The sequence below is a fragment of the Pantherophis guttatus genome, chromosome 11 (genome assembly GCF_059756535.1).
Source record: "Pantherophis guttatus breed Tessera chromosome 11, ASM5975653v1, whole genome shotgun sequence".
NCBI lineage: Eukaryota > Metazoa > Chordata > Lepidosauria > Squamata > Colubridae > Pantherophis > Pantherophis guttatus.
The window spans coordinates 25,280,889-25,307,237 of record NC_142073.1 but is presented as its reverse complement, the minus strand read 5'-3'; the positions used below and the strand labels follow the sequence as shown (position 1 = coordinate 25,307,237).

Sequence of the window (26,349 nt, the reverse complement as noted above, 5' to 3'; positions counted from 1 at the left end):
TATATTTCTTCTGAAGATCTAACAAGATTACTGATGCCTAAACCAGCAGCAGCACTGCAGATTAGCAATTTCCACTGCTATTATTTCATCATCTGAAGAGCAGACTGCAAGAGCAATGTTTTGTGGATCACTGATGCCTTCTAGCCATTTATGAACTGTGATACATTTGGTAGCAACTGAAGAGGCAGCAAGAGAAAAGATTTAACCAGATCCTGACCAGAGCAGCTCCTCTGGTCGGGCTTGCAGGCTAGAATATGGAATTGAACTGTTTGGTTTAACAAGAGTCATGAAGAAGGCCAGACAAGGAATTATGGATGGAAACTGAACAAGGAGAGAATCAATCTGGAAACAAGGAGACATTTTCTGACAGTGAGAACAATCAACCAATGGAATAGAAGTTGCCTTCAAAAGTTGTGGAGCTTCATCACTGGAGGCTTTCAAGAAGAGACTAGACTGGCATCTGTCAGAAATGGTGTAAGGTCTCCTGCTTGGGCGGGGGGTTGGACGAGAGCTACAAGGTCCCTTCCAACTCCAAAATCTGTTAATTTTAATCTGTTAAATCCACAAAGGGGAACCTTAACTGCCGCATAATCATCTGAAAGATTTGTGAAACGAAAGTTTCAACTTATGCAGGGATGACTGATGTGAATAAATGTTTATGAAAATTCAATCAGGTATCCTTTAGTTCAGGGGTCTCCCAATTTGGCAGCTTAAAAGACTTGTGGACTTCACCTCCCAGAATTCCCCAACTACCATGAAGCCCACAAATCTTTATGTTGCCAAATTGGGAGCTTTAGGTCAGCGATGATAAACCTGTGACACACATCAACAGTAATATACCATTATATTTTGGGTGGCATAACTGCATTCATCAATACCTGACAATAACTATTCTTGAAAGCACGCCCTGCGATTTTCCTAGGCTGCAGAGGCCATGTGAGAATGGGGTGTCCTCTCCCATGGCCTCTGGGGCCTCTGAAAATTGTGTGAGGAAGCATGGTTCCACATGGTTTTGGGAGGCTCCAGAGGCCACGAAAGATCATTCTCCAAAGCTGCTTCAAGAACGAAGGCACGTACACCCAGTAGCCTCATGGAGGCTGCAGGGGCCTGACCAACGAAAGAGACTCTTGCCTGAAGGTAAGTGGCACAAGGCTGGTCCTGGGGAATGCTGGACTGCAGGGCAATGACCGGATGGGCCATGGGGAATGGTGTGAAGTGGCCTTTTTGAACCGCTCTAGCGCTGGAGTTGAGGCTGAAGTTTTACTTGAGCAAGAAAACAAGCTGTACTTTTTCTGGTTGAGTATGAAATACCATGATCTTTAAAAAAAAAAAAATATTGTACTCAAATATTATGAATAGGGAAAAAAGAAAGGTAACTGGTCCATGATTGACCTTTGGTCAACATTTTTCTAAAATCACAGTTGGAATGATGGAGAAACACCTGCTGAGTGAGAAGGAGCAAACATCCACTTCTGTGTTTCCAATTGTTCAAATATTGGAAATCAATCATTCTGACTGTCTCTGGGACCAATTTTAAACTTGTTTTTATTAGGATTATACCTCTTCTTTATGATAATACATAATTTGTAAGAATTAATAAAAGCAAAAAAGAAAAAAAACTCTGTGAAGGCTGCAGCTGTGCCTAGTGATTGGAAAAGAATGAATGCAAAAACCACAGAGAAATGAATTTATTAAAGGCATCTGGGAAAATGTTGGCAGAATTCTGACCAAAAGTTTATTGTGAACAAAAACTGCCCGGGGGCTTTTATTGGCTGCCAACTGGGGGCATGGAGATTTCTTTAGAGCAATACCAATGGAGTCAAGCAGGGGGAGAAATGGGGGCTCAGTGAGGGGGCAAGAGGCAGCTGTGGGGGCAGCTCCAGGGTCAAACGTGGAAAGCAGCATCAAGGCTGTGTGTGTGTGTGTGTGTGAGAGAGAGAGAGAGAGAGAGAGAGAGAGAAAGAGAGAGAAAGAGAGAGAAAGAGAGAGAAGGAGGGAAAAAACGGATTCCTGGGAAAGTCCAAAGTCAGGAGCTGATCAGGCGGGCTTTGCCAACCTCCATTTCTCCCTGCTCTCTGCCATGAATGAATGAATCTTGGCAGGAGGCTGTCTGGAAGCCAGATCGGGGGTGGGGGTGAGTGGATGGGAGGAAGAGGAAATGCCCAGCCTGCAAAAAGTGGACTGGAGCAAATAGTTTGCACAGCAGGTTCAGTGAAACTGATTGTGGATTGCTCTGATGAAAGGGAGCAATGATGGAGACCAAATTCCAGAAAGCAATTCTTCCTTTCCTTCCAATTCTCTTCCAGGTCTCGGACTTTGCTGCGTGTAATAAAACTTTTATAAATTCTGAATTCGAAAGGGCTCTTGCCCTCAGCCCAGGCTTTGCCCCACCCCAAGCCCCTGACCTCCTCGGTGGCTGAGAGGCTTCCTGGGCGGGCCCCTGGGCGGGGCAGCAGGCTAGGCTGGCTCTCCCGGGAGCTGCAGGGAGAGGGGCAGCGGGAGGAGGGCTCTGGAGCCCCTCAAAGGGACAGAGAGGCCAAGGGTGGGTGGGGGTGTGTGGGGGGCAGAGACCAAAGACAAGTTTGGGTGAAGGAGGAGGTAAGTTTTATCCTCAACATTTTTGAATCAAGTATTAATTCAAGTCAGAGTTTTTTCTCCTTTTCTCTGACTGTCAAATGGAAGACAGAAAGAACAGATCCCAACAAGGATCTTTTCCTTGCTAGAGATTGAAAGCCACAAAAGTTCACGAGTGTCACTGTGGGCCAGTTGCACACAACCTACTCCACAGGGCCGTTGTGGGTGAAAAAGGGTAGGAAGGAATGCTACCCTTTGAGCTCCTGAATGAAAGGCAGGAGGGAAACCTAATAAATGACCAAATATAGCACTTAGCAATTGCATTTAAGACTTATATGCCGCTTCACAGTGCTTTGCAGCCCTCTGTAAGCAGTTTACAAATGTCAGCATCTTGCCCCCAACAATTTTGGTCCTTGTTTTACTGACTCAAAAGGATGGAAGGCTGAGCCAACCTTGAACCGGTCAGGATTGAACTACTGGCAATCAGCAGAATGAGCCTGCAATACCGCATTCTAACCACTGCGCCACCAGCACTCTTCTAATATAATCTGCAAACAATGAAAAGTGAGGAATAGCAGTGGAGAAAGTGGCTGCTCTGTGAGGGTCCTTTACTGTCCATGACTAGACATACCACTTAGCCTGTCTGGACACAATGCTTTACTGCAGCACACACCGTCCCCACTAGAGGCTGTTGCACTTCACCCTTCTAGAACTTGCAAGGTGGTCATCTAAACAGGCCTTTGATGCTCAGTCCTCTAATGCTTGGTTCAAGCAAAAGATTATAATCTGCAAAGCAGAATGAAACCTTCGCCTCCTTCCAAAAGTCCTTACGTTACTTGCAACGAGCTGCTGCTTCAGTGTGTTCTTCCTCTTCCAGCTGCTTACCAAGCTCTGGCAAAGATCCCAGCAGAAACACCCCCACCCCCCCCCCAAAAAGTACTGCTCACTGCAGCTTGGGGTCCCAGCAGTTGACTTGCCCCCTTGAAAGAGCTGCCGGTCTTCAAACGTCGCCTCCACTTCCTCCAAATCTGTCTTAGCGTTTTGCTTTTGTAAGCAAAGGTCCTGGATAGGCGAGGTTGCCTCTGGTCCTTGAACAGCCCCCAATTATTCTAGCTGCAATGTTGGCTTGAAGGCTTGTGAGTAAAATTGTGAGTGTATAAATGCTTCAAGGAAAGCGGAAGGGAGGGGGGAGAGCTACGTTTCACCATCACTCCCTCCCATGCCCCTGAAGGAAGCCCGAGTTCCCCAGAGAGCTGACCAGAGAAGGGCAGAACGCTCAAGTGGGCATCCCCCAGGAGAGGCACGAGGAAGCCCTCGAGAGGCAGAAGCTGGACCTCAAAGCGAAGCCTTGCTTGAGAGTGGAATGGGTGCTGGAGGCAGAGGGGAGGGGGAGGGGGTTGCAGACCTGAAGGGAGAGGAGGCAATCGGACTCGGGCAACTTTGCAGAGACACCCCAGGGATGCATCATTCCTAAAGGGGTCGAGGACAATTCGCCCCAGTCAACTCGCTGCAGGACAAGAGTTACATAATATTGAAGAAACACTGGAATAGAATCATGAAAGAAGGGATGCAAAAGGAAGGACAGAATGAAATGTGAATGAGAAAAATTAAAATATTTTTAAAAATTATTTAAAATAATTAAACTGAATTGTTGAATTGTCCCACAGCAAGTTGGCTGTGGTTGCGTTGTCCCATTTGTTTTCTAAAGAGGCCCACCTGGCCTGATCTTTCAGCAGTTGCTGAAGCGCAATCCGTCTGGCTAACAGAATAAGAGTTGGAAGGGATCTTGGAGGTCTTCTAGTCCAGCCCCCTGCTCAAGCATGCGCCATTCCAGACTGTCCGCTCTCTTCTTGAAACCCTCCAGTGATAAGAGCATCCACAATTTTTGCAGATTAAGTTAGAGAACAGATTACTATGGTATCTGTGAAGCCAAATGTTTGGGAAGAAGCCCCATTCTCTCCAGGAGTCAGGAAGGACTGTCCGAAAAGCAACTGCTCTGCTAGAAGGTTCCGTCTTCTTTACAAATGAGACAAATGGCTTTCAACGCTATCTGGAATACCTTCCCGCCATCTCTTGAAGAAACAAAAACTGGTGCAACATTTTTAAAGGAGAAGCAAAAATATTTGTATTAATATATTGCCAGCAGAATTTCCCTTGGTGGCAAACTTTCTTTGTCCATGAAAAAAAAATCGGTTCATTTTATGATTTTATGCAGTACCATGAGGCAAATCTCCCCCGGGGGAGAGGGAGGGGGAGGCTCAGCCCCATCCAGCACTCGGGCACTGTGGGAGGCTCAAAGGCAGCCTGCAAGGAAGAGAACTGCCATCCTTCAGAACCACCTGGAATGTGTCTTGGGGCCACAGAGAGGAGCCCTGGGGAGCTCAGGGTGGTGGAGGAGTTTTCTAAGACACAACACCTGTGACTGGTTGGGTTCATGCAACAGAGACCAATCTGTTTTCTGGCTGCACACAACAGACTGAAATGGAAAGTGAATCGGCCAAATTCTTAGAACATTACACTACAAAACATTAATGATTAAAAATAATCAAGCTTAGCAGGTTGTACAAATGCAGCTGCCGGCACCTTCCTGAACCTGTTCAACGTAAAAGGCAAACCTGGCCTCCATTGTGATGGTGCTGTGCGTGTGTGTGTGTGTGTGTGTGCGTGCGTGCCTGGGGGAGAAGAAGAAGGCTGCAGCCCGAGCGACCCAGCGGCCACCCTTTTTCTGACGCCAGGACTCTTACCATTTCCATGATGAGATGGCCACAAATGAAGCACTTGTCTGCCGTCTGCTGAAACCCCGAATACTGTTCATAAAACAAAGGGGAGGCGGGGAGAGACAGTTACAAGGCTTTCCCTTTCCGTCCTGTTAAGTCACAAACACATTTTCTTTTCGGCAATCAAGCAAATATTCATGATTAACTACTAAACTGAAAATGAGACTTTCCCAACCTTTTCACAATAGCACTGGAGAGGAGAGATTTTTGATCCAAGAATTTCAATTTGCATGGCAAGCTTGCACTGAAATCTTTTTCACCTAGTTAAAATGAAACTATTACTCAGAAGATACCTGTGATATTTAACACTGAAAACTCACTTCAACATAGGCAAAACCCCAAGCAATGGTGAGAACAGCAATTGTGAATCCGGTTTTGCACCGAAACATCTTTTTCAATTTCATGAGTACAAATTTCAATTTGCCACATCAGACAAAAGAAAACCAACAGCTCTACTTTGTTACAATCGAGGGTGGAACTGTTGAATCTCTGTTCCGGTGGCTGGACAGGGAGGGTATTATTTCTTAAATCTTTTCCAAATGGTTATTATTTAGACATAATAGAATCGAATGATGATTCTACTAAAATTCTCCTCTCCTCCATCCTCAATTCTATGAAGTCGTATCCATTTATATTAGAGATTGCACGTAATTTTACATTTTAAAAACTAAATATGCAAGATAATATTAAATTGCCCATTTATCTGGGTGATTTTTCTGATATTGCTTTCAAAAATAGTTCCTCATCAATGTTCTCCTCATTTTGGTTTATGTTCTGTTGTGCCATAGTGTCACTAAGCCAGGAGAAGACATGGCATGAAAGAATGGCAAAGGCATCATAGGTAGATTAAGTGTAATTACCTAATAAAAATATTTTTTATCTCAAAATTAAAAGCAAATAGATCTAATGTGGAGGCAGTGATTAATAAGCACATCAATATAGGTTGGAAATAGATCATCTTACGTGACCCAGGAATTCCTGGGTGCAACTGGCAAATGTGAGGAACAACAGGAAACATTAGGAAATCTAAAAGCAGGAAGAATGACTTAGTCAGTGTGACTTAATCCTCTAGGATGAAACTCAGGGATGAAATGCAAGGATTATTGGGTGTAGAATTTATTAAAAATATATACCTGGCAAAGGCATGTTAGGCGAATGTAGCCAAAATATGTCTGCATGCGTGTGTGGGAAGAGAAAGGACAAAAATAGCCTGAATGAAGAAGGAATTAAATTTCATGTGAAAAAAGGGAACACGTGAGCTGAGATGCAGGAATCTGAACATGAGGTTCCTGCAAGAACACATGGAAAGGGAAGGAGCAAAAATACTGTTGTGGGGATGTGGTACAGACCAAGACAGGCAGAAGGTCTAGATAATACTCTACTAGGTCAAATCACCTGGACAACTCTTGGAGAACCAACTCAGCCAAGATGGCAAATAAAACCCTCAAAATTTTCATTCAAGCATGATTGAAGAGGTAAAAGCTGTGGGGACCTTGACAGAAAGTGACTCATGTTTTCTTGGGATGCAAGATCCAACAGAAAGAAAACCTGCTACACAGTTGCATATGCAGACCAGGTTCAAGAAGCAGGTTTAAGCAACCTTATAACAGAGGGAATGCCATGGATTGAAATCCTCATATTTAAGGGAGCCTAGGAGGGATGGAGAGTTCTTAAAATACGTTTCTGACACATAATTGTATCCCATGCCAATGAAGAACAAGGGAGCAGCTTTAGAAGCCATTCTGGGTGGAAGGAGCTTTTACTCAGGTTCAAGGGATAGAAAACGAGTGTAACCACCAAGGAGGAGTAGCTGCACATAACTTATATTTGCAGAACGAGTATGAGAAAACATAAAAAAGCTTATGCTTGTAAGTGAAACCCAATGATGCAAAAGTTGGTAGGAGAGTGACAAGTGATGGGAAGAGGGCAGAACTTCTCAGCAATTACTCTGCTTTAATCTTGTCTCCAAAGGAAAACCATCATCTGGCAAAAAAGGAGTGAAAATCCAAGGTAAATAAAAAGATGGTTAGGAGTCCCTGGCCAACATTAATGCATTTATGTCTTTAGAATCAGATCAAGAAGATTGGAGAAGAACAGTTCCTGTCTTGAAAAAAATTGGGAAAAAGAGGACTAAAGTCACTTCAGACTAGTCAGTTGATATAAACTATTAGATTATTCAGTATTTCATTTGTGAGAAAAGAATGCATACTTGGCAGGACACAACATGGGTTTATCAAAAATAAATCATGACAAGCCAACCTCATCTCTTTTTTCTGTAAAGAGTGACCTGTTTAGCTGACCACAGGAATGTGGTATGTATAATGTACCTTGACTTGAGAAAAACATCTGACAAAGTCTTCTGGGTGAGATTCCAGTACAGAAGGCTGCAAAATGTGGGCTGGACTATGTTACCAGCGGATGGATTCAATGGTTGAATAATTGTACAAAAAGCGAATGAGTGATCTGGATAGGCCTGCCAAGGGCTGTACCACAGGACCCTGTTCTAGGCCCTATTTTGTTCAAGATATTTATAAATATGTTTGATGAGGGGTGAGAAAATATGATTATCAAATCAGAAGAAAGCAGAAGCACAGGGTAACAATCATGACTATCAGAAAAATGGGCAGAAATTGGCCAGAAGAATTTTTTAAAATGAGAAGTAGAGTTGGATAGGAAAAAACTTACAACAAATGTCAAAAATAATAAGTTTCTTTCAATATATAAAAAAAACAAGAAAAAAGTCAAGGAAACAATTGGTTCACATATGAGAGAAGATATCAAGGAAGTAATGGATAGCACAGAGAAAGCACTAAGATGAGATGGTAATCGGTTAGGTCTCCCTCTGCCTCCTTTTCTATAAAATGGGATCACCAAAGCTAGGCTATAATCGCCAGGAACCTTGGCATGATTATCGATACAGGTGAATAGGGAAGCCCGCACAGGTACCCACCAATCTAGATTATTTTGCATCATCTCTGCTGAAATAAGATTGTATTCTGGAGGTTTGTTTGGTTTCAGGTGTTCAATCAATTTGGTAATTTCAGAGCCTGACACAGGGGGCCAGGAGAGCAGGAGATGGGCTTCAGATTCTAATTTCCCTTTTGGGTGTGGCAGTTCCTCCTGTGTGAACAGCCATCTGCACCTTCAATGGGAATATAGGGTGAGATAGTCAGTAAGGGGAAGCAGATCAAAGAGCTACCGTATTTTTCGGAGTATAAGACACACCTTTTTACCCCCCAAAAGGGGGTGGAAATTTAGGTGCGTCTTATACACCAAATGTAGCCCTGCCCACCCACTGACGCCCACCCTCTGGCCTGTGCCTCGCAGCAGTTACCTTCTTGCAAGCAAACAGCAAGAAAAAACAGCCCCATCCAGCTTCAGCTTAGGTTAATTAGCACAAGTTGATTAGATCGGCCTCCCGACTCTCAGCTGATTTGCTCTCAGCTGTTTTGCGCAGGGCTCTCTTGCTTGCTGCAGAGTGCTGGAGCAGATTTTTTTTCCCTAGCTATGCTGAAAAAACGAAACTGAAAGTAAAGCAGGCTCTTTCCTGCAACGTGACAAAATGAGGCAGAGATATTTCTTTTTCTTTTTCCTCACCAAAAAAGGTAGGTGCAAACAATGGGAAATTTAGGGCAAAAGAGGAGAGTTCAAGTTTTTAAAACACAAAAGAAAAAAAGCTCTATTTAACTAGAGAATTGTAATAATTGAGATACTATTAATTGTATATTGTGTTGAAAGCAGAAATGGTTAAGTTGTGGTTTGGAGGAATATATGGGGAAAATTATTTGGTTTATTATTATTGGTAAATATAATTAAGTGATTTGTAAGAAATTGGATTGCATGGAAATAATTGGAATATTCATGTTCATATTGATTAATATACAAAAAAGATAGTTATAATTGATTTATATAAAAATGTTGAATTTGTATAAAACAATTGTAATATTAAATAATTAACCAATGTGAGGATGGATATAAAAATAGATGACAATGGGAAGGGGTATAATATAGAATAGAAGGGAAAAATTGAATTTGATTAAGATTAGAGATGAGAATGAAGGGTAATATTGGTTTTTTTTTAAAAATAGATGAGGAATATATATGGCAAAAAGGAAATATAGAAATTGTAAATTTAATTGAAATGACTAAACACTGTTTAAATTTGTGAACCAGCCAAATACTCTGTTCAAAGAAAATACATTGTATGTTTGTATGTGTGTTTGTCTAAAAAAAAAAAAAAAACTTTAAAAAAAAAACAACCAAAAAAAGTAGGTGCGTCTTATACTCCGAAAAATACGGTATATATATTTCCAGAATAGAGCTGAATTCTTGGAATGAGTAGCAGATTAATTGGTCCCTGTCTCTTCTTTAGCTGTATTAGCTGTTTATACTTCCTCTTAAGCAGCAGCAGGTCGTGAGTAGGAGGGGGAATCCTTTTTTATATTCCTTGAAACAGGCAGTTGTTTCTTAGCTGTGTGGCAATCACTGCCGAACCAGGGTTGGTTGAATGAGCTCTGATTCTTATTCATGCTAGATCAGAGGTAGGGAACTATGGCCCTTTTATGACTTAGGGACATGGCTGGCTCAGGAATTCTGGGAGTCATCAAAGGGCCAAAGTTCCCCAACCCTATGCTAGATGGATAGGTAGAGAGAATGAGGATGGCAAGGTCTGTTCAAGGAACCTGCTATCCACAATAGCTGTATGTAATTGAAGCACTTCATTGGTAGAAAGCATTTGAGTCCTTTTCTCCTTTGTCTGACCTATCAATTTTGTTTGTATTTGTCCCCTAGGATTACCCTTAGATGGGACAGGGTAGGAATTCAAAAAGGGAGTGGCAAAGGGCATCAAAAGCAACCCACTGGCATAGTGAACACCCTCAGGATGTGGCTGTCAATGTGAAATCGAAGAACTGAGGAAGATAAGTCAATCTTGAAGGCCTTGTGCCTGCCCACTGCAAGAACTCTGCCAGGAGGTCATTAACATTTGTTTTCCAAATGTCATAGCTTTAAAAATGACTGCATAATCTATATTGGCAACTATTGGTGTAAAAACCAGAAAATCTGCTCTAGTCCCGCACAACTCATGTCACCTTCCCAGGGTGGACCAAATTGTTCTAAATTTATGGAAATTTCTCCTAAATCTTTTGCCCGGGTCAACAATGATTTACAGTATGTTTCCCTTTTCTAACATGTATTCAAAGGCCAGCAGGGAGAGCAGATTGTTCCCAACTAAAAATAGCAGGCCCTATTTTCTTCGGCTTTAAGAATGCTGCGATTTATCATCGAAAGGGAGGAAGACTATCTGGCTGGGAATATTTATGTGAGTAAAAGGCAGGCAAAAGGATCATCCTAAATGAATGCCAGCCTAATCCAACTGGTAAGTTAAACAGTCCCAATGGTAAGGGTTTGTGCAGCAGTACCAATGGCTGGGTTCTTTGCAAAATCAGAACTCAGATTAGGCGCACAACCGTGCAACACAACACAAAAGGACTTCTTTCCCTGTTGCCCCCATGTTCTCTTTTTTTCTTAAGGCACCCTCTTAAGAAGCTGGGCGGCCAATTATCTAACTAGTGTCCCATAAAGGAACTGAGCTAGTGGCTTAGCCTAAAAGAGTTGAAGTGTGGCTGGAACCTAATTTTCTCCCTTGGACCAGAAAAGGGTGTCATCGGCAGTTCTTGGTCCAGTAGCAGCAGCATATTTGCAATGGGCCGATGGTATGCATGACTATTCCTAAATACATAAAAGCTAATCATTTGTTTTATTTTATGGCCATTAATGCACCATAAACAAGCTTCGGCCTTTCAATAAAAGCTATAATCTTCAGATTATCTTCAGATTTCCAGATTGTCATTGTTGCAGAATTGGACCAAAGTTCTCAGAGTTTTTTTGAGGCCTATTAATGTCTGAAGAAAACTACAGCTTCATCAGTGTCGAGTAGAAGGGCGATGCTGCCATCCTCAAGTTTAGGGGATGGAACTTTGGGCCATGTAGACATCTCACCATGCTGTTGACCTAAACACTGAAGGGGGGGGGGATAAATTCCTGTCCCCCCCCCTTTGTGTTGCAACTGGCTTCGAGAGAACCCTTGCATACTGCACCTGACCTTAAGAATCATATGGATGTCTCGGGCGTGAATTAAATCGAGAAGCTTACAATTCATTGATGGATTGATGAGGCTTCCAGCTTCTCCCATAATCTGGTCCTGGATACTAGACCAAAAGACGCCTTAAGATCTATAAAGGTGGCATATAATGATACCACATTATTAAGTTAAATATTTTTTGATAAATTGCTGATAAGGAACTTAATTTCAGACACAGACATTAGGAGCCACTCGGGTGAGTCCTCCAACTTTTGTACTGAATTCTTATTGCAAGAATTCTAATCCGAACTACCTCCCAAGATAAAGTGTCCTCCTGTGGAAACTGCTCTCACTGAACTGTAGGACCTGACCATTGCCACATACTTTGGTGTATGTATACACACACACACACACACACACACACACACCCTATTGAAGCCTATCCTCTCAAGACTTCCTCCACAGGAGGCCTGCTGACCAACCAGAGAGTGAACCATCAAGGCCTTACTCTCCTTTCAAAGCATTCAGTCCATGGAGACTGGCTTGGCAGTTCCCAACTCTTTGGCCACCAGACAACCTTCTAATGCTCCCAAATTTTCTAACATCTTCTAGAAGCTGTGCTGCAAACTCCATTAGAGAACATGCCACTCTTCTATCTTTCAACATCACGACAGTCTTTGGTTCTGTTGGAACTGGAAATAGCCCAAGATGTCCTACTACTTTCTCATTCCTACTGGAATTTGGATCTAGATTGTGACAAAATATTATGTCACATCTTGGAAATATATGGCTTCTTGTGTTCATTTTGAAGTATATTTTCTTTCTTTTGATTACATATCCTACAAGGACATGTAAAAGAGTTGGGAAGTCCTGAAAAAAGGAAACTGGGAAGGGACATAATAGTATTCTTCAAATACCTGAAAAGATGTCACCATAAAAAACCCCAAAATTATACATTTATGTTACAACAAGACAGATTATGATAGAATGTTACATGACATGCAAGCATGTTTAAATTTAGTTTTCTACATGGAGCAGAGAATTACTGTATTCTGGACCCTACCTCATCTCCTAACTCAGGATTATTTTAAGTAGGTAACGCAACCTAATTGCTACTTCCATGAAATGGCCATTTGCCCGTCCCCAAATAGCTGCCTCCAGTGGAGGTTCTTCAGCCTAAGTTGCTCCATCTAGGGAGATGGTCTAACAATTGGGTAAACAAACCCCACAATCATATAACTACTTCCATGGCATATTTTGTGCCTGTTACCGTTACTTCCGACATTTGATCTTAGGATTTCAGGATGTATCCAAATAACTGATCTTCTATTAGTTCACTGTCAATATTTATCTCTTGCTCCAAGATAGTCAAAATGCTTACTTATTTGCATTCTACCTTTCCTGTTTTTACAAATAACTCAACACGACCAAGATATCCAACACACCTTCCTCCTTGTATTTTCCCCACAACCACCACCTTGTGAGGTGGTTGGACTGAGCAAGAGAGACTAGCCCAAAGTCACCCAGCTGGCTTTCATGCCTAAGGCAGGACTAGAACTCACAATCTCCTAGTGATTGACCCAAGTCACCCAGCTGCCTTTCATGGCTAACTCAACAAGCTTTTTAGAGCCCTGCAAGAGCTCCTTTTAGTCATGAGACTATAGTGCAGATTGCGCACACAACAACTGTTGTGAAGTATCAGCATGTAGGGATGATTGAAAATGTTAGGATGGTGGCCATGACTATGCTATGTTCTCTGCAGCCAAAACCCTGTGACCCATGTGAAAAGAAACAAGGTGCTATCATACGGGACATGGCTATCTTGACTTTACACACTGCCATACATAGGAAACTGCCATCCAGCCATCTACCATCTAGATGGAAAAGACTGAGGAGGGAACAGTTCATCCCACAATTAGTTCACAAAGGCAATATAATTATGCAAATAAACAGAATTATGATGGAAAACCAGCCTGAAATCTTGTGGATGATATCTAAGATTCCTTTCCATCTCCAATCTGTCAAAAATGGTTCTGTAATTTATACTTAAAATAAGGAAAAATCCGTGCAAAAATTCACATAGTGGCAGGCTAGTACACTGGATTTTACCAGCACCTTTCTGGTACTTATGCCCTACAGCTGCTCCTCAGAGAGGAGCATAATCAAGGTAACATGAAAAAAAGGGATTTATTGCTACTATCAGTAACCAACTTCCTAAGAATTTAACCAATTATTCACAATTTGTCTTTGATTTTGCAATTCACACAAATGAAATTGAGCCTCATTTAATGTATAGCTGCCTGTGAGTTTTGTACACACTTACATTAATTTCCTACAAGACTCAGAGATGCCTAAAATCTTACTTACTAGGAAGTCTTCTTCACAGTAGACCTTTCCATTAACATTGTAGAAGGCTTTCCCCCGTAATCTTCTCCCTGTTAAAAATATTGCACTGTCAGACCTTTAATATTTTGGGGATATTACAAAAGGGGGTTAATAAAAATACAATGGATAGGAACAGAGGGCTTCAGGAGTATCTGCTCAAACTACAGTTTTGGGTATAAAAGCAATTTTTCACATAACAGAATGGGGAAAGTGCCATATGTAATATATATGCAGTCATATAAATTTTTGTAATTCAGGAAGTTTTAAGTTTAATTAGAAGTTAATGAAAACAATTTGATTTTGTAGCTTTCTGGGACTCAGCCAAGATGTTCATCAGCTTTCAAAAGCTTGTACTACTATAATGCTTTAGAGCAGGGGTGTCAAACTTAAGGCCCGGGGGCTGGATCTGGCCTGCGGGGTGCTTAGATCTGGCCCACAGGGCTGCCCTGAAATCAGTGAAGGACCGGCCTGTAGTGCCTCTGTCAGCAAAAATGGGAGCTCAGGAGGGCTGCCCATGGCCCACCCGAATTCCATTTTTGCTGACAGAGGGTTGCAGGAGGCCATCACAGCCAGAAACGGAGCTTGGGAGCCCGTTTTCGCTGGCAGAGCGCTCAGGCCACCACAGGCACCCCAACACTAGTGATGTCGAGCTGGCCACACCCTCCCTGGCCACCCCCCCACATCAAACACAACCCTGATGAGGCCCTCAATGAAATAGAGTTTGACACCCCTGCACTAAACCATCCTGAGCTCCCTAATTAATACAGTACCAGTGTCAAGTGGGAGAAGTTTTCGAACCCTATACATGATACATGATTTACGTTTGACACAGAATTTGATTAAATTGACAGTTCACATATGCTGGAGGGGCTGAAGTTGCAAAGGACTCAAAGAATTCAGCCCAGGCAAGCTGTCAGGCACAGATTTTATTACAGCTGAGGTTCTTTAAAATAATTTGGACTGGTGGACTCTGGTATTAGCTTTTCTGTTTACATACATCTATCATACCGTGATGATTCCCAAAGACTGAGGCCTGGCCTGGCCTTAACAGTTCCTATTTACAAGGAAGATAATCAGAATCTTCCAACTGACCCATGTCCCGTCAGTCTACTGAGCATGACCAGCAAAATATATGCCAGAAACCTATCCCTAATGTTTTAGGACTGGTTACTCATAGATAATTAGTCAAGGAACAAGTTGGATTTAAAACTATTGCTCTATTTTTGAGCACGTTGTTATTCTGCAACACTTGGTAGAGAAATACTCTTCAAAATATAGCTGTGAAGCTTTATGCAGCATTCACAGATTTTACAGTGGCCCATGACCTAAACTTCCATTCTAATCTTAAAACTCCAAAATCCCAACATAGACAGAAGAGCACGTGAGGTACTAATGCCACTCTATAAAGCCTTAGTAAGACCACATCTAGAGTACTGCATCCAGTTTTGGTCACCACACTATAAAAAGATGTTGAGACTCTAGAAAAAGTGCAGAGAAGAGCAACCAGGATGATTAGGGGACTGGAGGCTAAAACATACAATGAATGGTTGCAGGAACTGGGCCTGGCTAGTCTAGTGAAGAGGAGGACCAGGGGAGACATGATAGCAGTGTTCCAATATCTGAGGGGCTGCTACAGAGAGGAGGGGGTCAAGCTATTTTCCAAAGCACCTGAAGGCCAGACAAGGAATAATGGATGGAAACTGATCAAGGAGAGATTCAACCTGGAAATAATGAGAAATTTTCTGACAGTGAGAACAATCAACCCATGGAACAGAAGTTGCCTTCAGAAGTTGTGGGAGCTTCACCACTGGAAGCTTTAAAGAAGAGACAGGACTGCCATTTGTCAGAAATGGAGTAGGGTCTCCTGTTTGGGCGGGGGGTTGGACTAGATGACCTACAAGATCTCCTCCAACTCTGTTAACATTCTGTTATTCACCTGTCTACAAATTCTATGACAATTCAACTCTAAAAATCAGATGCAACTATTCTCAGGATCACTATTCCAAGAAAATCCCTGTTGACAGAGTTCAGTAGGGATACATTCATTATTGAAGGATTATATTAATTATTTAGTCCATTCACACCATTCTCCCGACCTGGGAAACCAGGACAGAGCATTCTGGGCCCTGGATGAAGATTGTAATGCAGAAGCCCTAGAAATTAAGTACAGCACAGTAAAATGAACTGTTCACAAAATACCTTAAATACACCCAGGAATTAAATACTCCAACTGAGCAGATCAAGTCATCCAAATATCTCAGCACTGTATTTCAAGCCACAACCAAATGTAGGCTGCATATGAAATATGTCATTCAAAAAGCCCAGAGACCTGACACAGTTCTTGAAACGTTTGTTTATACTCAATGTTCCTACTGCACTTTTAATGCATTCAGCCCAAGTCTGGGTGCAATTACTGTTTGGGGCTCAGATAGGTGCATACCATTCTTTTCCCCTTTGGACTAAGTTCCTCAAGATTTTATTTCAAGTTTCCTATTATGTCTCAAACATGATCCAATGTCAAAGATAAGCTTCCGTTAGCAAGACTGAATCCATTGCCTGGCTATATATATTTTCACATATAGGACTAAGCTACTTTTCTCCCTGGCATGTCTAACCTCACTTTTTGACAGATTTATTTTCTCTTGGGTCAAGGCAATACACAAAAAATGGGGCCTTCTGAGTTTTATCCCTAGCTCAGGTGAATCAAATGTACCTACCATTTTATATTGGGACTTGCCATGAGCTGCTAATTCCATACCTAATTAAATATCCTGATCAGTATTACCTAAAACTTTCAGATTCAAATTATTTCAGTTCCTTAAATGTACCCAAATTTTATCAAGTTATATGTAGAATGTCCAGCACTTTAACTAATCTGTTTACCTAATGGGTGAAATAACGCTATGTACTTTATGAATGTAAGGTGTCCTACGGACAGGTCACTGATCACAATAAAGGTCCTTGTTTTCAATGCTGAGCTCCTACCATCAACAGTGCTTGAGAAGAGACCCTAAATTGGGGAAGATTACTGTAAAGGAACATTCTAGAAGTCAAACTAGGAAGTTTCTACTTGCAGACGATCTTCCTAGGACATGCAGCCCTCTGTGGGCAGTGAGAAGTAAAGAAAAAAACATACCTCGTGACAACAAACCTTATGACTTTGTGCTGAGGTCATCATAAGACCTAGGCCCCCCACTGAGCCGAACAAGAAGCCGTAAGAGGACAAAACAGGCCTTGCTTTCAAAGTTATCCTCCGTTTTGATCTCTCTCCTGCAGGCTCTGCTCCATGTAAATGGTCTATTCCTTCTACTTCCCCTGGGGAATGGGACTTTGATAGTAGTCCTTGACTTATGACTAACTGTTTGAAGTTATAGCGGTGCTGAACGAAGAGACTTATATAACCAGTCCAAAGCCTTATAATCAAAATTGAGGTGTTTGGAAGTCCATCTGCATTTATGACTTCAGGGGCACTTCAATTCCTGCCCCCCCCCCCACATGTCCTTTAGGGCCCATGGACTCCACGATCCTTGATCCCCTCTGCCCTCTTCCTGCTCCCACTTCTGAGCAAGCCTGCCCACCCACCGGGCCCTTTGTGAAATAGCTTCATTCCCAAGGTTGTGCACAGCGGTTTCCTTGTGAGACCTGGGGAAAATGGCCTCCCAAAGGGCGGTGGCGTCATACTGCTGTGGTTTCCTGTTACAGCACTGGTGCTTCCTGCGACGGCAGCTTTGTGCAGTGCTGCTGGCTGCAGCCTCTCGCAGCCCCTGAGCTGCGTCTTCTGGTGCTGTCTGCAAGGCAGGCATTTTGAGGGGGGCCAAAAGGGAGAGATGGGGGAAGAAGCGAAAGAGAGGCCAGTGGGGGAGTTGAAGAGAAAGCAGCCTCTTATCTTACCAAGGTTGCTTGCGTTGGTGGGGGATGGGGAGTACTTGCTAACCCATGTGCAATTCTTGGATAATGACGGCAACAGTGAATGCCAGGATTATGCAAGGTCACACTTTATGGCTGCATTGCTTAGCCATGGAAATTCCAGTCGCTTATAACATGTGGGGATTGCTTGATCCCCAAAGTTGCAAAGATGCCGTGTGCTACTTTTTCCAACTCATCCATGCGCTGTTACTAACCCTCGCCCAGCCATTACCCTGGACCCACGATTCCCTTTGGAAAAAGTCAGGGAGCTTCTGGAGCCCTTTCAACCCAACATCTTTAGCCCACCCTGCAGAAAGAAGGGCGGGAATTGAGGATTAATATTTTATATTTTTCTGAAATGACATTAAAGCTTTAGTTTTATATCCAATAATTACCAATCCACCTCCCCCTTCTTTCTGTTGTTATCTTCTGCTCTGCCTTCTCCTGCCAAGAATCATAGAAGCTACTGGAATTTGGACTACATCAAAGAATATTTTTAGAGTTGGGGGAGGGAGGGAGGGAGGAGGCAAATGGCTGCTCAGGCCTTCTTTTACCCAGACTTAAAAAGCCCCCCCCTCTTCCCCCCGCTCTACCATGCCCTTAAGCGGAGCTGGCTTGTAGGGACTTGTTTAGGATCTACACCCAGATGGAAGCTTGAAGCAAGCAAGCGCTTGCCTGCAGACAAAGTGAAGGAGGGGAGGTGGAGGAGGATAACCTGTTTTCTCATATACAAAATGAGATGGGTCTACTTTACATGGGTGATTGTGAAAAAAACCCCACAGTTCCATTCTGTATACACATCAACAAAAAACAATTCAAACAATTTCATCAAATGCGTGGCTAAGCAGATGGAATTCAAATTTCTCATGAAGGGGGCTGAATCATCCTCCAATTCTCTTTTCTCACCTTCCTAGTTCTAATTTTTTTAAAATGTATTTTCCTGGGATTAAAGCCTATTTGTGTTTTACTATAAAAGTTTTCCACGCAAGTTTTATTACAGAAGCCACTGCAACTTGCAGAACAGTGGGGCCATAATGAGATGCTCTCATAACTACCCACACTGCTGCATTCTGGACCAACTGAAGCTTCCAGATAAATTTCCAGAGTATCCCCATGTTTTGCAATGATCCCATCAGGTGTGCAAGGCACGTGTGACAATGAGCAGGGCCTCCTGGTCCAGGAATGGAAGAAACTGGTAAATAAGGTACAGTTGTCCTAAGGCACCCCCGGGCAAATGCTGTGGCCTTGCAGTTCTACCAGAAGCTACAAGCCCAGGAAAAACCTCAGATTGTGCACCACATCTGAATGAAGGAGTGTCATCCCATCTAGAACAGATGACAGAAACCCTTCAGCTCCCGGATCTGGGAAACCCCAAGCCCATAATCCCTTAGTCCTGGCCGGATTGAACCGCAACATCTTCTTCCCTAGCCAGACTCACAACCGCCAGATGTTGGGAAAGAAGCTCAAGAGAGCCAGGGACAGGCACGTGTAACTGGCTATCATCTCATATTGAGGATACCTCACGCCAAACAATAGCTGAAGTCTCCTAGTAGCTTCATGTAGATATTGAAAAGGAGCAGAGAGAGAAGAGGGCTCTCAGGCTCCCTACGAAGCAAGGCCTTCACCTCTCCATCACACAACAGGGGCCCCATCTTCCCAACGGCCTGTGCAAAAGGCAGTGCAAAAGGACACTACAGTTGATGGTACTGAAGGCTGCTGAGACATCTAGGATATGCTTTTCGTTTTGCTCCTGGGATCATACTTTATCAAAGTATTTGTAGTTCTAATTAAATTTTCATTTTCAGAAAATAAAGTGGAGGTTTTCAGAGGCTGGGGATGGTATAACACATCCTGTAGTATGCAGTGGGTTGGATTATATAAATTCTTAGGCCCCTTTCAACTTTTATGATTCTATGAACTTACCTGACAGTGCATCCAAACTAACTCGGGCATATGGTCTGGATGTCTTATGATTTGTTAAGGATTGGCAGTCATCAGCTGGCTTAATGGTCTAGCACGTCTTAAAGATTTACATTACTTTGGTGCCATGCCAATCACACACTGCCATCCCACGTCAAGAATCCACCCATCTACTGTACCCACCCCCAATATTTGTTTTGCTTCAGCACATCTCATTTTCTGCATTTCCTCACTAGAGAAAACACTGGCAGCACATTCTTCTCTGATACAGGTTGGCTGAAAGTTATTGATCAACCACCAGGCTAAAGATTAATTTCAACTGGTAGTTTAAAATGGCATTCCTGTGCCTGCCCTGGTGGTTCCTAACTGTAATTCTAACTTGGTAGTTTGCTTACAGACATTTTACCTACCTGACTAGGTAACCTCATCAGTGGGAGTGAGGTGGGATTTGCTCCCTATTTACATACAGTAGCTTGCCCTGTTAGTGTTGGGGGGGGGATTTTCTCTTTAGTAGTTCCTTGATTAGGATATTGTACCCATCTCACCACACATAGATAGACTAAACCATAGTTTCAACTGGGAAACTGTAAACATCCTAGACTAAGGTAAACCCCGAAAAGCGGGAAGCAGAAAGCATGGCATTCAGACAAACCAGTCCTCTATAGATATAGACAAACTACATTTACACTCCTTCAAAAGAGGCAATAAAAAAGCTAAGAAGAAAACAAAAATACCAGAACTCATTCTCTCCAGCAGCAGCTAACATCCAGATAAGCAGGGATTCATATCAAGCAAACGATCAAGCAGAAAACAATATCCTAGGGAACCACCAAGGAGGAACACCCCACTAACATTGACAGGCCAAGCTGCTGTAATATAAACAGGAGCAACCCCCCCCCCCGCTCAGCAGCAGTGATGTTATGTCTGTAATCCAGCCACCAAGCTCAGCGAGCACCACGGACTCCACAGCTCAACCCTGAGCTACAGATACTCTCTTCTATTATAATCCTAAAGCTTTGTTGGAGATACTTTTAGGAACTTGCATAATCGATGGCAGAAAAGAAGAACACCCTCTTTGCCACTGTTCCATTGTTACCATATTACTTTAGTTTTAGGTGTGTTCTTACTCCAAGGCAAAATGATGTTCAAAAAATTCTTGGGCTTTTTCCAAGGTATCTATCTTAAATTTCTTCTCTTGTCAAGAGATTAGGATGTCCTCCGGTATCAGCTATCGAAACATGACTTTATATTTGTTTAATTGTGATGTGAGAAAGCTGTAATTTTTTCTCTGGTCTCTTACTCGTCTTGGAATTTGTTTGAGTGTTATTATCTCCTTTCCTTTATACAATATTGCCTCATCTCTCATTTTTTTAATAGATTTCTTCCTTTATTGGCAATTTGTGCCTACATGCATAATTTGTGTGCACTCTATAGACCTCATCAATGTCCCTTCATATATCCTCCTTATCTCTTTGTGTTGTTTCTGCCAGGATTTCTGCCATTATCTCTCCTAAATCTTCATCCTTATTTTCCGTAATATTCTGGAACCTAAGATAAAATGATGCCTTTTCCATTTCCAGATGCACAATCGATTCTTCTAGTTCCCTACTGGTTGACATCTGTTTTTGTTCCAATGTCTCTATTTTCTTATCTGTTTGTTCCATTTTTGATTCTACTTTTTGGATCCTTTGCTCACTCCTAGAGATGTTCTGTTGGATTTTTTCTATTTTATCGTCCATTTTTTAAATATTGTCTTTTATTTCTCCCACATCAGATTTAAGGTCTTCCATCAATCTCACAGTTCTGGTCCAAAGCACCATTGCTGAGCCGCATTGTAAGCCGCCCTGAGTCTTCGGAGAAGAGCGGCATATAAATCAAATTAAAAAAAAAAAAAAAGGTCCTCATGATTTCTTTTTGTTTCCTCGTGATTATTCGCAATGGATTCTTGTGTTTTGTTCATTGCCTCCTGGATCATTGCCAACACTGACTGAATATTTTGTATACTGGAAATGGAGCCTGTCTTTTCTTTATCTGCTCCCAGCAAGCTTTCTAGCAACCTTTGCTGTGCTCGGGATGCTGTAAGAGATGCCTGATTTGAGGTTGTTTTCTTATTTATTTTGGTTATCGTTGTTGTGCCTGTGCTTGTCATTTTTATTATTTGCTGCAAGTTCTTCCAAATTTTCATACAATGACTTACTTTTAATATCCTTAAATTTGTTACCTATAAGGGTCACTTGAATAGTTTTTAAATTTAACCTAAATAGTGCAATTCTTTAGATGTCAATCTATATTTATAATATTATGACTATAGCTGTATAAATACGTTTATCACTATATAAGGCTATATATTTTACTATATATATACTATGTCCCTCTATGTACTTATTTAGGCCCTATAAATTTTAACACATATATACATTTATGAAAGAGAAGAAAAATGAGGAAATTTTTTTTTAAAACTCTAAAAATGCATTAATTTGTTAACAGTATAGTTAGTGCTATATATGTAATCAAATATGAAGATAGGTAGATATAATTAGCAGTTACTTAAGGTTAATATTCCACATCAATAATCCATCTTATCTCAATCATTAACCACTAATTACCAATTAATAATCAACAATTACTAATAATTAATTCTAATTAGAATAGTCACATTTCATTAATCACTTGGTCTATGTATATATATTTTGATGTTCTTCTTCCATGCAGTCCTCTCTCACTCTTGCATCATTCTCTGCTCAGTCCTCTGTTCAGTCTTTTTTTTCCTCCTTTGTCTGCCGCTTAGCCTCCACTTCGACTCTCTTCAAATAGTTTTTATTGTCACTCTCCAAAAATGTCCAAATATCCAATTTCAACAATTTTAGAAAAAAAGTTCCAAGTTTGTTGTTTTTGTTATTTTCCAACTCTGCTCCGTCTATATTTCCGTTAGAACCGCCACTTCTCCAATCACCACTCCAGTTCCGCCACTCGTTATCTCTTTTCCGATCTTTAAAGCCTTCCATCAATCTCACAGTCCTGGTCCAAAGCACCATCTTCTAGAAAATCTGTTATTTTATAGTCAACACCCCTCTCAAGCCTTGAAATATATCCGTTGGAGTTTTCTTCCTCCTCTCACCCGTTCTCTCGCCTTTCGCGCAGTCACTACCTGTCAAAGTTCCTTCTTCCGCTCCTCTCCCTTTTCGTCGCCATGTTTATCTGGCTGCAAATCGGCCGCTGATTTTGGAGCCTCGATCTCTCTGCTCTTCCCTTCCACAATATAGCTATACCTCACTTCTTTTTTTTTAAGTCTCTTCACGTACTGTTGCGATCTGTTGATTCAATTTTCGCTTCCTACTCCTCGGCTGTCAGCGCTTCGGGCCAGCCAAAATGGCTGGTTTTTTCCCCACCGGAATTAAGACGTTTCTCCTGAATCTTTGGGACAATTGCCTTTTCCCCCCCGAGGTCCTTGAAGATTCCTCTTTTTTCTATCAATCTCTCTGGGATCAATAGTGCCTAATTTGGCTTCCTGGCTGGGAATATTGGAGCTATAAGAATGGAGCCCTGTTCTCTCGCTCCATGCACGCTGACGTCACCGCCGGAAGTCTTGGCAGGTATAACTTCAAATAGCTGTCTATTTGAAAAGTATGTTTGTTTTTGCTCAGCCATTTCAAGTTATCCACCTTACCAAGGATAGCTATCTCATTTTGTGCTTCTATATCCTTAATTCTTTGGGCAGCTGAGAACCACATTGTTATTGCCTCAAATAATTGTAAGGAAGTTGGAATATAGTGTCCACCTTGAGAAAAATAAAAGGACAATATGGCTGTGGCACATCCTCTAAACCACTTGAAACGCTTAGTAAAGCAGCTACTCAATTTAGACCTCTTACTAAGGCCATAATTTTCAACTTTCAAACTAATTTAGGAGGATGGAATTTACTTTTGTTAAGATATTCTACATCTAAGTTTCCATAAAAATTAGGGGAACGTCCGGAATTTGAATGGCAGAGGATAGCTGCAGACTCAGTTACCCGAATGCAATATCGGCAAGCTAATTTCTCCTGTTGTCCACCATTTTAGCCAGCCAGTGCCAAGTGAGCAGGGCCAGCCTAACAGCTGGAATGGAAAAAGAGTGGGAAATGGAAGAAGCCTTGCAAAGTCCTGTACTCCACAGACCCCTTTGGGAGATTCTTTGCCTGGGGTTGAATCCTACAATGGCTCTGCTCTAAGAATTCAATTATTCCAGAAAGAAAGTTCCTGCTCCTGAGCTTTCTTAGAGTCTCCATCTCAAGAGTGTTTTCCAGATGAAGGGCTTCCTTCCTCCTGCTGTGGTTTTACCTGGCTACAACCTCTGGCATAGCAATGTGGCCGGACCAGTTTTCGGGAATTAGTGGATGTGGTTCTCCATTTCACACCTGCCAGTCTAGGTGAAGAACTATAGAGCAGCTCATTTTGCCTTTACAGGCAAAAGCCCCATTTGCAAGACCAACAGCATTGTAGGGCAATTAAAACAAAAATCCATCCACAAGGCTATTTAAACCAAAATGCTTTAGTGGGAAACAACCTGCAAAAATCTGTAATTAACAGATAGGGGACTGAGATACAGGAAGTCCTTGACTTACAACCATTCATTTACTGACCATTCGAAGTTAACAATGGCACTGAAAAAAGTGACTTATGAACCGTTTTCACACTTACGACTGTTGCAGCATCCCCAGGATCACATGATCAAAATTCAGATGCTTCGGAACTTATGACTTTATTTATGATGTTTGCAATTTCCTTGGGTCATGGGATCCCGTTGCAACTTTCTGATGAGCCAAGTCAATGGAGAAGCCAGATTACTTAACAACCATGTTACTGTAGTGATTCACAATTGCAGTGATTCACTTAACAATTGTGGCAAGAAAGATCATAAAATGGGGCAACAGTCACTTAACAACTGTCTCACTTAGCAACAGACATTTTGTGGTTGTGCTCAGTTGTGGCTGTAAGGACAACCTGTATTTAAGTTATGTGTGTGAACTGGTGGAAAGGGAGGAAACATGTGGTAGCTGAGCCACCAAAAGACTCCAAATCTCATCAAGTAACCATTTCTTCCACTCCACTCTATTTTTCCCAATTAGTGGAGGCTGGAAAGGCTGTTCCAGGACAGGAAGCATGTCCACTGGGGACTTAGCAGATAGGAAAGCTGGGTGTATAATTCATCCCAGCCAGCAAATCCCACTTGTAAATTATAATATCTGAAAAGCGTCAGATTGAGAAGGGGGAAGGGCTATAAAGAAGTAAATAAATTAAAAATCCCTCTGTAAGAGAACTACATGGATGAAATAAAGGCAACCAGAAAAACTGAGAAGATAGCAAGAGCAGGCTGGATTAGACTACCATAAAATGAATTCAACAGCTTCATACCACAATGTGAAAGGAACTCTAACAGCCCATTCTAGACCAGGGTGGATAAAAATCGATGATTTAAAAAAAAAATAATTAAAAATTGGATTTTTAAAAATTTAAATGGCATTTTGTTTATTTTTTTCAAATTTATTTTAATAAAATGCTTTTGGAGTAAAAATCTATCTAAAGATAGTTTTCTATTTAAGATACATTAATAATTTAGTTTATCCAGCATGAAATGGAGTTTAGTTATGTTATGAGGTTGGGAGCCCATTTTCAATGGCAGAGGCACCGCGGGCCAGTCCTTCGCTGTTTCTCGGGCAGCCCCGCGGGCCAGATCTAAGCGCCCCATGGGCCACATCCGGCCCATGGACCCTGAGTTTGACACTCCTGTTTTATGCTAAGGTTGTTTCAGCGGCACCCCGGTGAGAACCCTTCCACTCCTTCTTCAAATGGAACTGAAGGTGCATCGGATACTAGGCTAGAACAAGCTAAAAAGGCCTTTTGTGGTGAAGGGAAAGACAATCCTGAGGAGAAAGTATACACACACTCTCACAATTTCTGCACTACAGTAGAGTGCATTCCAGTCGTTCAGCAGGTCAAGAGACCCCAAAATACTTTAGAAGTCTCAGGCCTCCGAGTAATAAAATTCCTGCTTAATCAAGGCAGAACCTGGAGGCAAAAGTTGCTATTTAAAACAAAATGAAGCCAGTGCATTTCTCCTTTCTTTCTTTCTTTCTTTCTTTCTTTCTTTCTTTCTTTCTTTCTTTCTTTCTTTCTTTCTTTCTTTCTATCAATCAGATCTGCAAAAGGATGTTTGCAGCAGATCTTTTCAAAAACCATTCCACATCTCCAAGACACAGTAAAAGATCCCAGCACTGTGTTTTTGAGGGGCCGCATGTGTCTTGTTACTACAAGTATTAGGATGCAAATCTCATATCGCACAAGCTTTTGGCTGGCCAATAAACACAAACCTGGCCTGCCATGTCTGCGCAGAACAAAAGGCTTGCTGCTAAACTAGCAGGAGCGCTACATAAACAAGGAGCATTCTTGGAGGCTGAGGTCACTGACTTGCTCAGTTATATTTCACCCCCGTCTGCAATTTGACAATTTAAGCATGGGAGAGGCAGTCCTGTTCCCCCCCCCACACCTTGCAGCATGCACATACATGTACATCCTGAAGAATGCAAGTTGTTCTTTGAAAAGGTTTACAAAAGAAAGCTCTATCCCATGTACGCTGACCTCAGTAAAGATTATTTTATTGTTAAAGAACTCTTTAAATTTTTTTTTAAAAAATCCTCTTTAAGACTGAAGTAATACACACATGTGT

At 41.9% G+C, this 26,349-nt stretch overlaps 1 protein-coding gene across 2 annotated transcripts in view; it reads right to left on the bottom strand.

Annotated features, from left to right (window-relative positions):
• Positions 1-26,349, bottom strand: part of WTIP (WT1 interacting protein) — a 54,450-nt gene that overhangs the window by 7,231 nt on the left and 20,870 nt on the right. For both annotated transcript variants that reach the window (XM_087877141.1, XM_034425568.3), the window contains 2 exons: positions 13,801-13,868; positions 5,319-5,381 (listed from right to left, as the gene is read on the bottom strand). In XM_087877141.1, the coding sequence (XP_087733267.1) occupies positions 5,319-5,381; positions 13,801-13,868 (131 nt within the window). The remainder of the gene's footprint in view (positions 1-5,318; positions 5,382-13,800; positions 13,869-26,349) is intronic.